This window comes from Dicentrarchus labrax, unplaced genomic scaffold (genome assembly GCF_905237075.1).
Source record: "Dicentrarchus labrax unplaced genomic scaffold, dlabrax2021, whole genome shotgun sequence".
Taxonomy (NCBI): domain Eukaryota; kingdom Metazoa; phylum Chordata; class Actinopteri; family Moronidae; genus Dicentrarchus; species Dicentrarchus labrax.
Genome location: NW_026136863.1, coordinates 135,136 through 147,500, shown reverse-complemented (window position 1 = coordinate 147,500; position 12,365 = coordinate 135,136). Strand labels below are relative to the sequence as shown.

The following is a 12,365-nucleotide window of genomic DNA, read 5'->3' as shown; positions in this document are numbered from 1 at the left end:
TCTCTCTGCCTGTCTCACCCTCTCTCTGTCTGTCTCTCAGGCCCAGCACCGTGATGAGATGTTGAGGATGTACCACGCTCTGCGCGAAGGCCTCCACATCATCGGTGACATCAGCACTTCCACCATCACCACGGCGATGCCCCCCCCAGTGGACGACTCCTGGCTACAGGTGACGGGGATGCCTTCAGGACGCAGGTAACCTAGCAACCGCTCAGCTGTCTCCATGGATACAGTGAGGATGATCTGCATCATTGAGACACCCTGCTGGTCTCTGCCGGTCTCTGTAGGTCCCCCATGTCCAGTCCGACCCCCCAGCGTCGAGCCCCTCCTGGACCTCCTCGTCCGGGCGGTCGCGCGGCTCCTGGACCACCGTCTCGTCCAGCAGTGTCACCTGACCCTGGACCCCCGCCCTCTGTCCCCTCCCGACCCAACAGAGCGCCCCCCCCAGGAGTCCCCAGGTACCACACACTGTTTGATCACAGTTTTTTAGATGTTCAGAGTTTCTTCTTTGTTGGTGCTTTAGAACGAAAGCAGTGATCCACAAACAATCTGCACGGACATGAAGAAGAAAGACCGCTCTCTTTCTTCCTCTCTTCCTCCCTCAGTTCATTCTCTTCATCTTCACTCTTCATCACTCCTCCATCCTTAAACACAACAGTTAAAGGAGCCATGTTTAGCCTAGCTTAGCACAAACACTGGAAGCAGAGGGAAACTGCTAGCATAGCTCCATCAGTTTTCTGTCAGTATTTAACCCACCATCCACATCCACCTGGAGCCATGTCCGTCTACCTGTCTGTCTGCCTGTCTGCCTGCCTGTATGTCTGTCTGTCTTACTGTCGGTCTGTCTGTCTCTCTCTCTAAAAGTCTGTTTGTGTGATCCTGTTCTAACAGTACCGTAGAAACAGGAAGTTCTCAGGTGTGTCAGTGTCAGAGCAGGTAGCCCTGCCCACTGCCCCGCCCCCTCATATTGACCATTTATGGTTATTCTTTCAGAATCTCTATCAGTGACCAGTGAGGAGTTCACCAATGGTACGTCAGCTGTCTGTGTGATGTCACTGTCTCTCACCAACTCTGTGTCTCATCGTCCAATCAGATCGCCTGTCCTCGCCATGTGACCCCGCCCCCTCTCCCAAAGCATCATATAATTAGGTGTGTGACTGACAGCTCCATCGACCTGTTACTGACTGTCTGTCTGTCTGTCTGTCTGTCTGTCTGTCTGTCTGTCTCCAGTCGGAGGGCTCCTGCATCTCCATCCCGACCCTCCAGACCGGACTCTGAGTCCTCCCTCTGACACACACAATAAACACAATGAGGAGCACAAACACACATCAGAACCAGATCCTACTGGTTCCACCTGGTTCCACCTGGTTCTACTGGTTTAGGATGGGCCCAACAGGTTCCAACCATCCACATATAAAGATGGCCACTGTCTCCACTCCCCCCCCACTGTACAAAAATGAAGCTAAAATGTTCTGGATATTCGGAGTTAGAGACTGCGCATTAGTGATCGGGTCGGGCGCCACGGGCGTAAACCGATATATAACCTAAAGTTCGTGACCCTCTCTGCTGTGATCAGCATATCACTTCCTGTTGAGAGTGGTTGTTGTAGCGTCCGCCTTTCATTCAAACATATTTACACACTATTCAGTTCTGCTAGTTACATCACTTTAGCTTAGCAGTTAGTCTTCTTCTGACTCCTTTACTCATAACAGAATAAATGGAGTTTTATTTTAGGGTTTGAATGCGAGACTAGAATGTGAAGCTAACTCGTTAGTTCCAATTGGGTTATACCACGGGTTACTGGATGCTTGTGTCTGCTGGTTCCAGCTGGTTTCTACTGGTCCCAGCTTGTTCCAGTTGGTTCTAACTGATAGCAACCAGTTCTGACCACTTCCAGTTGGTTCTTCCTTGTTGAAACTGAAACCTGAAATGTTTTGGTTTCTACTGGTTCCCAATGGGTTCTACTGGTTCCCACCGGGTTCTACTGGTACAAACAGAGCATTGTTCATTGATTGTTGTGACCTTTGACCCTCGAATCCTCCTGCTTGTCTCTGTTGTTTTACAGTTTTTGTGTTTTCTCTTTCTTCATGTTTGTTGTTTTTCCCAGTCGTCCCAGTAAAGGTAGCCCCGCCCACGGAGAGAGCCCCCAGTCATCTATCGAAGGTTAACTGAACCGAGTGTTTGTGTGTCTGCTGATGCTGTGTTACTGTGAACCTTATTAATAATAATAATGATATTGATTATCAGCACATTATAGCAAATGATCAGCTATTGCAATATTGAGTGTCTGTCGTCCAGCTGTCTGTCTGCCCAGGAGAGTGAGACAACTGTCTGTCTGCCTGCGTCCTCACACTCACATTATGACGTACTGTAGACAGAGATGGTGTTGAAGTGAAGACCTCTCACTCCTCTCTGGAGTTCAGCTAGCACTGCTAGCACCAGTGAACTAGCTGCATCACCTCCTTTATTTTTCTTCATGAAGCTGAAGTTCTTATTTATGATGAAATGTTTCTTTACAGTGTAAAGTTTACTCATTATTTATTGATCTATTTATTTATTTATTATCTGCGGTTCTTGTTAAAGTGACATTATTGATGTTAGCTGTCATCTTGTTAAGGAAATGTTAGCATTGGTTCTAACCCATCCCAGCTGGTTCTAGGGGGTTTTAGCTGGTTCCGATTTGGTTATAACTTGTTCCAGCTGGGCTTATTAGTTTATTTAAGCTGGTTGGAACTGGTTCTGTCTGACTCTGACTGGTTCCAACTCACTCCCACTGGCTCCAACTATTTCAAGCTGGCTCCTACTGGTTGTAATTGGTTCTAACTGATTCCAGCCGGAGTCAGGTGGTTCCAGTTGGTTCCAACTGGTTGTGAAACCAGTAAGCAGCAAACAGCCATTAACAACCTTCTGTTCATACTTAATTTTTTGGGGCATTTACCAATAATTTCTGTGTGAGTTTTCTGAAAAGAATGTCAATTGGATTTAATTGATTAATCAAATTGATTGGGAAAGTACCAACTGAACCGTGTCTCTGTTTCATCTGGAATTCATTAATTAAGTATTTAGTCCACAATCACAGAACGTTTTACAGGAAACTCACCAGGAAATGATCAGGAAATGTAAAATAAAGTGTTGTAACAATATAAAATATGAACACAAGCTGTAGAAATGTATTCATTCCTCTGATGTCTTTATTGAAATATTGTAGGAATGTTAATTTAAAATCCTGTTAATGATGAGTAGATGAATGGATCCAGTGTTAACGCCCCACTGGACGACAGACGGAAGGAACCTGAACTCTAACTGCTGATCTATTTATTCTGTGTACGTGTATCATGTTGTGGTGATTCTGTTGAGTTAGTCGAGCTCTGAGCTGCATTCAATAACACCTGTTTCACTGTGTTAGCAGAGCGTCTGTGTCAGATTAATGTCAGCATGAATTTAAAGTTATATGATTTTGAATGTGCTTTAATGATTTAATGTTGTTGCTCTGCAGCAGAGCGTTGAACGCAGCTCGGCCTCCCACACACACACACACCTGTGATCGTGGATAGTTCACACTGTAATGGTATTAATATTAATGTTTACAGAATATATGAAGATAGGAATTTACCATATATATGTGAGGAGCATATATATAGATCTAAACACTGAAATATGCAGCGGCCCAGACTGTAGTGTATGTGTGTGTGTGTGAGTGTGTGTGTGTGTGTGTTACAGTGTGTGTATGTGTGTACTTTTGTTGTGTACCTTAGTGTCATGTGATCAGGGCCAACAGAGACGTGTTGATGAATAAAGTTTGTGTGAATGAAGATGACGAGAGTTCAGTTATTGTTTCTGACTCATTTACTCATTTTAATAATGTCAACATAAATATATAAACAGGTTTTATTATTCTGTAACATTCATTAAACTGTAGCTAACAGCGCCACCAGTGGTTGTTCAGTGAACTGCATCCTGGGCGTCGGCCAACAGTGACAAACACTGAACGCTGTAAAATAACTGACTATCATATTTAGAATAACGTTACTATCTTCAATGTTCCTATATTTTATTTATGTTAGCTCCATGCTACTAACTAGCTCGCTAATAAAGTTATCCATCGCTGGTCGCCCCACAACGCTAACCGACACAGTAACCTGCAAACGGCAACCAGTCAGATGGATGAAGCTAAGTTTAATTCTTTATTGTTAAATTGGATCCACATTAGCTTCCACAAAGTGGTCGCTAGTCTTCCTGCGGTCAACACAAAAACAATAACAATAACAACAAACAACAGTTAAACTCACACAGTGTCAATAAAACGGTAAAATAGAAATCAAGCTAAATATAAAACTGAGTGATTTTACAATGGAGACAAACATACACAAAATAAAATAAGAACAATAAAAAGGTCCAAAACACCACAAACGAAATAACTTCTATTTAAGATTCTAGCTAACAGTTCATCTGTGTTAGCGAGCAAGCTAACATTATCCAGCTAACAGCACAATCAGACAATATGTTCCACAACTGCAAAAACAGACCTACTAGAAAGAAGCAAAATATTCTTAAATTCAATCAAATTATCTTGTATCTGGCAAAAAAATCTGCCAATGGGGTAAGCTTTTTTTACTTGACAAGAATTCTTAAGATAAGCACAAAGATCTTGTCTCTGACAGACTAAAATGTGCCTTAAAACTAGACAGAAAATCTTAAATTTAAGTAAATTCTTTTGCTTCGTTTCTTCTTATTATTATTTTTAGCCCCCTTCGACTGCGTTTTTCCTCCCCTGAACATATACGAAAACTAAATTTTATTTGGCAAAGTTCTCAGGCCTGGTGAAAAATGTTATATTCTATGCGTCTTTTTCGGGTCGGCCACTAGGTGGCGCTAACATTGAGAAAAGTATTTTCACTTTTTGGTTACTATAACTTTTGCATATTTTGTCGCACATTCAAAAAACTTAAATCCACCCATTCGGTGAATGGAGCTGAATCTCTCCATATAGGCCACACCCACTTCCGCTTATAATTTATTTTCTTTTCTGTGGTCCTCCTATAGCTTTGTCCGATTCGCACGAAATTTTTCACCTATCACCTGGGGACCACCCTGGCAAAAAAAGTAATTTGAACATTTTTGAAATTTCAAAAAATAAACCCGCTATAAAATTAAGACTTCCTGTAGATTTTTCGTCAAAAAAGGAAGAGGACCATTTCTCAACATTGGTTTGTCCGATTGACACCAAGCTTGGGTCCATAGTTCCACATGTCTTCCTTAGGCACCAAGCACAATTTCAGACCATTGCCACTAGGTGGCGCTCTTTAAAATGAAGAAGTTTATATCTCTTATATCCCATGTGATTTAAATGAAATTTGGTACGATTCTTGCCCATGGGTCCGTGAGGCTCACCTAAAAAGGAAAAAATTACGCCACTGGGTGGCGCTCTGGTGGCAGGGTAAATCACTGTGTGGAGACCGTAATAGTTATGAATATGAAATTCACAGGGTACGTGTAGAGCAGTGCATGTAGCTCACATACCAAAAATCGTGTTTGTAGCGCCCCCTACAGGATAAAAAAACAGCAGCCCCGGCGCAACGTTTCACTGATATGTACGAAACTAGGTAGGCACGTGTAACATGCCGGGATCTTCATCGGATCTGCTTCAAAATTTGTGACTACAGTCACAAAATGGTGCTGATTAAAGGTTGTGCTATTTGTGCATGTACGTTGAACGGCGTGTCCGTGGCGTGCCCTCAAAGTCAGCCATTTTGATTTTTTTGGTCATTTTCTGTGATTTTTCGCGTTGTAGTTGAACGAACTCCTCCTAGAGAATTTATCGGATCTGCTTCAAAATTAGTCAGTACAGTCAATAAATGGTGCTGATTCAAAGTTGTGCTATTTGTGACTGTACGTTAAAGGGCGTGTCCGTGGCGTGCCCTCAAAGTTGGCCAGGTTGAATCGAATGTCAAACTGTGATGCTATTTCCGGCATTTAAGGGCTTCTGTTTTAACTAACTCCTCCTACAGATTTTATCAGATTGATGTCAAATTCGATCACTTCAACCTAGACACATTGGTTATCAAAAGTTGAGCTATTTGTGACTGTATGTTTCTCAATGAAATTTCACGTGTTTGATAAGAGTCCCGCCCTGAACACGTCTACATGACAATATTCAGACATAGAGATTGCGCCACCTACTGGCAACAGGAGGTAAGCGCTGCGTGGCGATTTTGAGCTGATTTACGTGACATTTTCATGTCGTGGTCCGCACGTGTTGCGACAGCACTTGACGCGGCCGTAACGCGCCCCAAATTGCGTGGAGTGCAAGGTCCCGCCCAACGCTGCTTGCAGCTTTAATTTAAGATTAAGTTACTTAAAATTTGAATTTTGGTCTCTTGACTGAGTTAACTTTAAGAAATTACACCTTAATCTGGGATTAATAATAAGAATAAAAGTTAAAATAAGACACAATTTCTTCAAATAGTAAGTGACTTTGTCTGAAATGAAGACACCAAAACATTCTCATTTTTAATATTTTTTATTCACTTTGCAATACAATTGCTTAATTAAACATCCACCAAAAAACAGAATGTTTATCACTCCCTCCAGGAAATAATCAACACTAGTTCTTCATACAGATGGATTTATTGCTCTCTCAAACTCCACTTCATCGTCATCAATCCACCATCGAACTGTTACAGGACAATATACAAATATACAAACATTCATGTAACATAAAATTGACACGCCAAAGACTAATTAACATGACGAGCAACGTAAGTAAACATACCTCGCTGGCTGCATACAACCCAGGGGGAATGAGTCCTCTTAAACAAAACATCTTTCAAAATCAACAATAGGAAATACAAAGATCACCTTGAAACACTTTAAACAACTTAAAACAGAGCATAAACTTCTTCTTGTAATCTTTCTCTTCAGGTAGATTCCCGCAATTAACTGCGTCCCTTGCGAAACAGGCGACAAACATTAGTTCCTACCCAGTGCACAATACAAATAAATATTCACAAAATAAACCACATACATAATATATGTAAACAAACATTGAAATTATTTCAAATGATATTTATGGCAGTTATAATGTTATATCTGCTATTGTTGCAGCATACTATAACAATTAACACAACTTTGCAGCTGCTGTTATTGCACAATATCCTAATTCAATTCAATTCAATTCAATTTTATTTGTATAGCGCCAATTCATAACAGAAGTTATCTCAGGACACTTTTCAAATAGAGCAGGTCTAGACCGAACTCTTTAACATTAATTACAGAGACCCAACAGTACCACCATGAGCAAGCACTTGGCGACAAGGGCAAGGGAAAAACTGCCTGTTAAAAGGCAGAAACCTAGGACAGATCCTCCGGCTCTAGGTGGGTGGTCGTCTGTCTCGACCAGTTGGGGTGAGAGAGAGAGAGAGAGAGAGAGAGAGAGAGAGAGAGAGAGAGAGAGAGAGAGCGACAGACAGATAGACAGGTGCACAGCAACAACAGTATTGGCAATGGCAGTCAAGCAGGACCATGGCAGGAGGCTCCACCAGAATCCATGAGAACCTGCGAGACGAGAAAGCACAAGAACTCCGGGGAAGAAGTGGAGTTAGTAACATGCATTAATGGGACATGAATGAGTGCAGAAAGAGAGAGGAAGAGAGTAGCTCAGTGCACCATGGGAAATCCCCCCGATAGTCTAGGCCTATAGCAGCATAACTAAGGGATGGTTCAGGACTCACCTGATCCAGCCCTAACTATAAGCTTTATCAAAGAGGAATGTCTTAAGCCTACTCTTGAATGTGGTGAGGGTGTCTGCCTCCCGAACCACAACTGGAAGCTGGTTCCACAGGAGAGGAGCTTGGTAACTGAAGGCTCTGGCTCCTGTTCTACTTTTAGAGACTATAGGAACCACAAGTAGCCCTGCATTTAGAGAACGTAATGTTCTAGTGGGGTAATAGGGTACTATGAGCCCTTTAAGATATGAAGGGGCCTGTGGCTCAGAGGCAGAGCAGGTCGTTCCTCAATCGGAAGGTTGTGGGTTCGATCCCCCGCTCCTGGTGCCACATGTCGAAGTATCCTTGAGCAAGATACTGAACCCCGAATTGCTCCCGATGCCGTGCATCGGTGTGTGAGTGTGTATGAATGTTAGTTTCTGTTCGATGGACTTTGCCATCACTGAGTGAATGTGTGTGAAAGGGTGAATGTGGCACGTAGTGTAAAAGCGCTTTGAGTGGTCGGAAGACTAGAAAGGCGCTATACAAGTACAGGTCCATTTACCATGAAGAGGGTGAGGAGGAGGTTTATAGGTGAGGAGGAGGATTTTAAATTCAATTCTACATTTTACAGGGAGCCAATGCAGAGTAGCTAGTACAAGAGATGTGATCTCTTTTTCTAGTTCCTGTCAGTACTCGTGCTGCAGCGTTCTGAATTAATTGGAGCATTTTAATGGACTTATTGGGGCAACCTGATAATAAAGAGTTGCAGTAATCCAGCCTTGAAGTAACAAATGCATGGATTAGTTTTTCTGCATCTGTCTGTGATAGTATGTGTCTAATTTTTCTAATATTACGTAAATGAATGTGGGAGTTAAATGACAAATCCTGATCAAAGATAACTCCAAGATTCCTGACAGTGGTGCTAGAGGCAGTTAATGCCATCTAGAGTGACTATATCTTTAACAATGACCAAGGTTTTTGGGGCCAAGAACAAGAATTTTGTTTTTTAGTTTAACATCAGAAATGGTCTTCCATATTTTTTTTTCTTTAAAACATGTTTGTAATTTAGATAATTGCTAAATTCCATTGGGTTTGATTGATAGATATAACTGCGTATCATCTGCATAACAGTGAAAGTTAATGGAGTGATCCTAATAATGTTCTTTAGGGAAAAAAAAAATAAATAATATTGGTCCAAGTAAAGAACCTTGTGGAACTCCATGACTAACTTGAGTATCTATGGAGGATTCATCTTAACATGTACAAATGGAACAGACACCAAGCTAACAGATAAAAGGACATAGAAATTTTAAAGAGTTCGGTCTAACCTGCTCTATTTGAAAAGTGTCCTGAGTTTAACTTTGTTATACCTATACAAATAAAATGAATTGAATTGAATTAATAAATACATAGGTAAGCAGGCCTCATCCATCATTTCAATGTTGAAAGTGGTCACTGGCAAGTTTCCAATGGTGATCATGTAGTTGTGCGGGGGATTTTTTTTCTTTTTTTTTTTTTTTTTAGTATATTTTTTTATTTATTTGTTTTAATAATTTTTACTTTTGCTTGGTTTTTTTTTTTTTTTTTTTTTTTTTTTTTTTTTTTTTTATTTTTTTTTTAATTTTTGGGGGGGGGTTTTTTTTTTTTTTTTTTTTGTTGTTTTTTTTTTTTTTTTTCCCCCCTCTTTTTTTTTATTTTATTTTTTTTTTAAAACACCTACATTATGGGACCTCCCCTTTGGCCTTTGGAAATGAAGTTTAGATAAAAAGTTGATTAATTTGACATTGGGTTTGATTGATAGATATAACTGCGTATCATCTGCATAACAGTGAAAGTTAATGGAGTAATTCCTAATAATGTTGCCTAAAGGGAGCATATATAAAGTAAATAGTATTGGTCCAAGTACAGAACCTTGTGGAACTCCATGACTAACTGTAGTATTTATTGAAGATTCATCATTAACATGTACAAACTGCGAACAATCTGATAAATATGACTTAAACCAGCTTAGTGCGGTTCCTTTAATGCCAATTTGATGCTCAAGCCTTGCTAGATAAAATGCATTCACATTTTGCATTAATGCTTGATAGAGAATGCCTATTGTTTTTTTTACTTTTACTTAAATACATTACACATACAAGTATTTGCTATAGCACTTTTAAACAAACATGTTACAGATTTAATAAATAGCACTCAGGCGCCTTGGACTGATGCACATAGACAAACACAATCAAAATGAATGATGAGTGATGTGCTTTAGACCAATATCTTAACAGCTGATGTTTTACAAACCACCAGGTGTTACTGTATTTTCAGCAATTACAGCCCTTAGTAATGAGAAAATACAACAAAAGTCCCAAAGCCCAATTAGACTTCACATATTTTTAGAGGGAGCCCTACCAAGTACTTGCTCGTTTTTATGTCACAGCCCATTAGCCTCACAACTCGTTAAGCTAGGTTAGCTACGTAAAATATAACATCAGCACGACATAAAAGAAACCCTTGTAGCATACCTTTGAGTGTGGAAATTGAAACATCGTCCAGTTTATCCATAATTCGGCTCCACTGATATCCACATAAGACACTTTTAAATTATGAATTCACAGTGGACCCTGTGTTGGACTCTGTGTTGTGGACTCTGTGTTGGACTCTGTGTTGGACTCTGTGTTGTGGACTCTGTGTTGTTGACTCTGTGTTGGACTCTGTGTTGTGGACTCTGTGTTGGACTCTGTTGTGGACTCTGTGTTGCACTCTGTGTTGGACTCTGTTGTGGACTCTGTGTTGTGGACTCTGTGTTGGACTCTGTGTTGTTGACTCTGTGTTGGACTCTGTGTTGGACTCTGTGTTGTGGACTCTGTGTTGGACTCTGTGTTTTGGACTCTGTGTTGGACTCTGTGTTGTGGACTCTGTGTTGGACTCTGTTGTGGACTCTGTGTTGGACTCTGTGTTGGACTCTGTGTTGTGGACTCTGTGTTGGACTCTGTTGTGGACTCTGTGTTGGACTCTGTGTTGGACTCTCTGTTGTGGACTCTGTGTTGGACTCTGTGTTGTGGACTCTGTGTTGGAGTCTGTGTTGTGGACTCTGTGTTGTGGACTCTGTGTTGGACTCTGTGTTGGAGTCTGTGTTGTGGACTCTGTGTTGTGGACTCTGTGTTGGACTCTGTGTTTTGGACTCTGTGTTGGACTCTGTGTTGGACTCTGTGTTGTGGACTCTGTGTTGGACTCTGTTGTGGACTCTGTGTTGGACTCTGTGTTGGACTCTGTGTTGTGGACTCTGTGTTGTGGACTCTGTGTTGGACTCTGTGTTGTGGACTCTGTGTTGTGGACTCTGTGTTGGACTCTGTGTTGGACTCTGTGTTGTGGACTCTGTGTTGTGGACTCTGTGTTGGACTCTGTGTTGTGGACTCTGTGTTGTGGACTTTGTGTTGTGGACTCTGTGTTGGACTCTGTGTTGTGGACTCTGTGTTGTGGACTCTGTGTTGTGGACTCTGTGTGTGGACTCTGTGTTGTGGACTCTGTGTTGGACTCTGTGTTGTGGACTCTGTGTTGTGGACTCTGTGTTGTGGACTCTGTGTTGTGGACTCTGTGTTGTGATCGGTGTCTCAAATATTAACTTAGTATTTCTGAATAATGACTTTGTGACACTAAGTTAATATTCTGAGAAACAGATTAATTACTGGAGGAACTTTAAAAACACAATTATTCTCTTTTCATGGATTCATGGAGGTTTATTCTGACGGATATCAGTCTAGACAGATGTGTGCTGTCTGCCTCCGGCCAGCAGGTGGTGCTGTAGGATGACACACTGACTGATGCTCTATTTCCAACCTGCATCCTCCTCCTCTTCCTCCTCCTTCTCCTCCTCCTCGCTGACATGAGTTCAGTTCAACAGACAGAAAGAGGAAGAAGAGAAGGAGGAAGGACGAGAGACCGAAACACAGACAGAGGGAGAGAGAGACAGAGAACTGCAGGACGAAGAGTGAGACGGTAGAAATATATAAACAGAGAGAGACAGGAAGAAGAGAGAGAGACAGATAGATAATATGAGTGTTCAACTGTCGCTCTGATCTGACCTGTACTCTACCAGCTGTCTGTCTGTCTGACCACCTGCAGACATGTCCTCCCGGGCTGACAGCAAGACAGGTAAGCTCCTCTCCTCCTCCATCTGTCACATGCTAGCTGTTAGCCACCACAGGCTAACAACATTCACTTCCTTCCTTTACTTCAGAATGTATTATTATTGCAACGGATGCTTTTATTTTGTAGTTTTTGATGATGATGATGATGATGATGATGATGATGATGAACTTCCTCTCCAGCCTCCCAGTTTGTGTCTCTGACAATGAAGCTGAAGGATAAGCTCCAGCCGCGGGTCAAACGCTCTGAACGAATCAAACACACCCCGTCACAGAGGCTCAAACCACCTGACCTAAACCTGCAGGAACACACACTGCAACACAAGGTACACACACACACACAAACACTGCAACACAAGGTACACACACACACACACACACACACACACTGCAACACAAGGTACACACACACACACACAAACACTGCAACACAAGGTACACACACACACACACACACACACACTGCAACACAAGGTACACACACACACACACAAACACTGCAACACAAGGTACACACCCCACA

The 12,365-nt window shown here is 41.8% G+C and overlaps 1 protein-coding gene across 4 annotated transcripts in view; it reads left to right on the top strand.

The window, feature by feature from the left end:
- The window catches only part of dnm1b (dynamin 1b), a 21,523-nt gene extending 17,711 nt beyond the window's left edge, over positions 1–3,812 (top strand). For 2 of the 4 annotated variants that reach the window (XM_051394688.1, XM_051394686.1), the window contains 3 exons: positions 41–195; positions 288–458; positions 1,231–3,812. In XM_051394688.1, the coding sequence (XP_051250648.1) occupies positions 41–195; positions 288–458; positions 1,231–1,291 (387 nt within the window). In that variant the 3' untranslated portion in view covers positions 1,292–3,812. Of the gene's footprint in view, positions 1–40; positions 196–287; positions 459–993; positions 1,030–1,230 lie in introns of all 4 variants that reach the window. The other 2 variants (XM_051394689.1, XM_051394687.1) reach the window with 2 other exon arrangements.
- Positions 3,813–12,365: the final 8,553 nt, after the last annotated feature.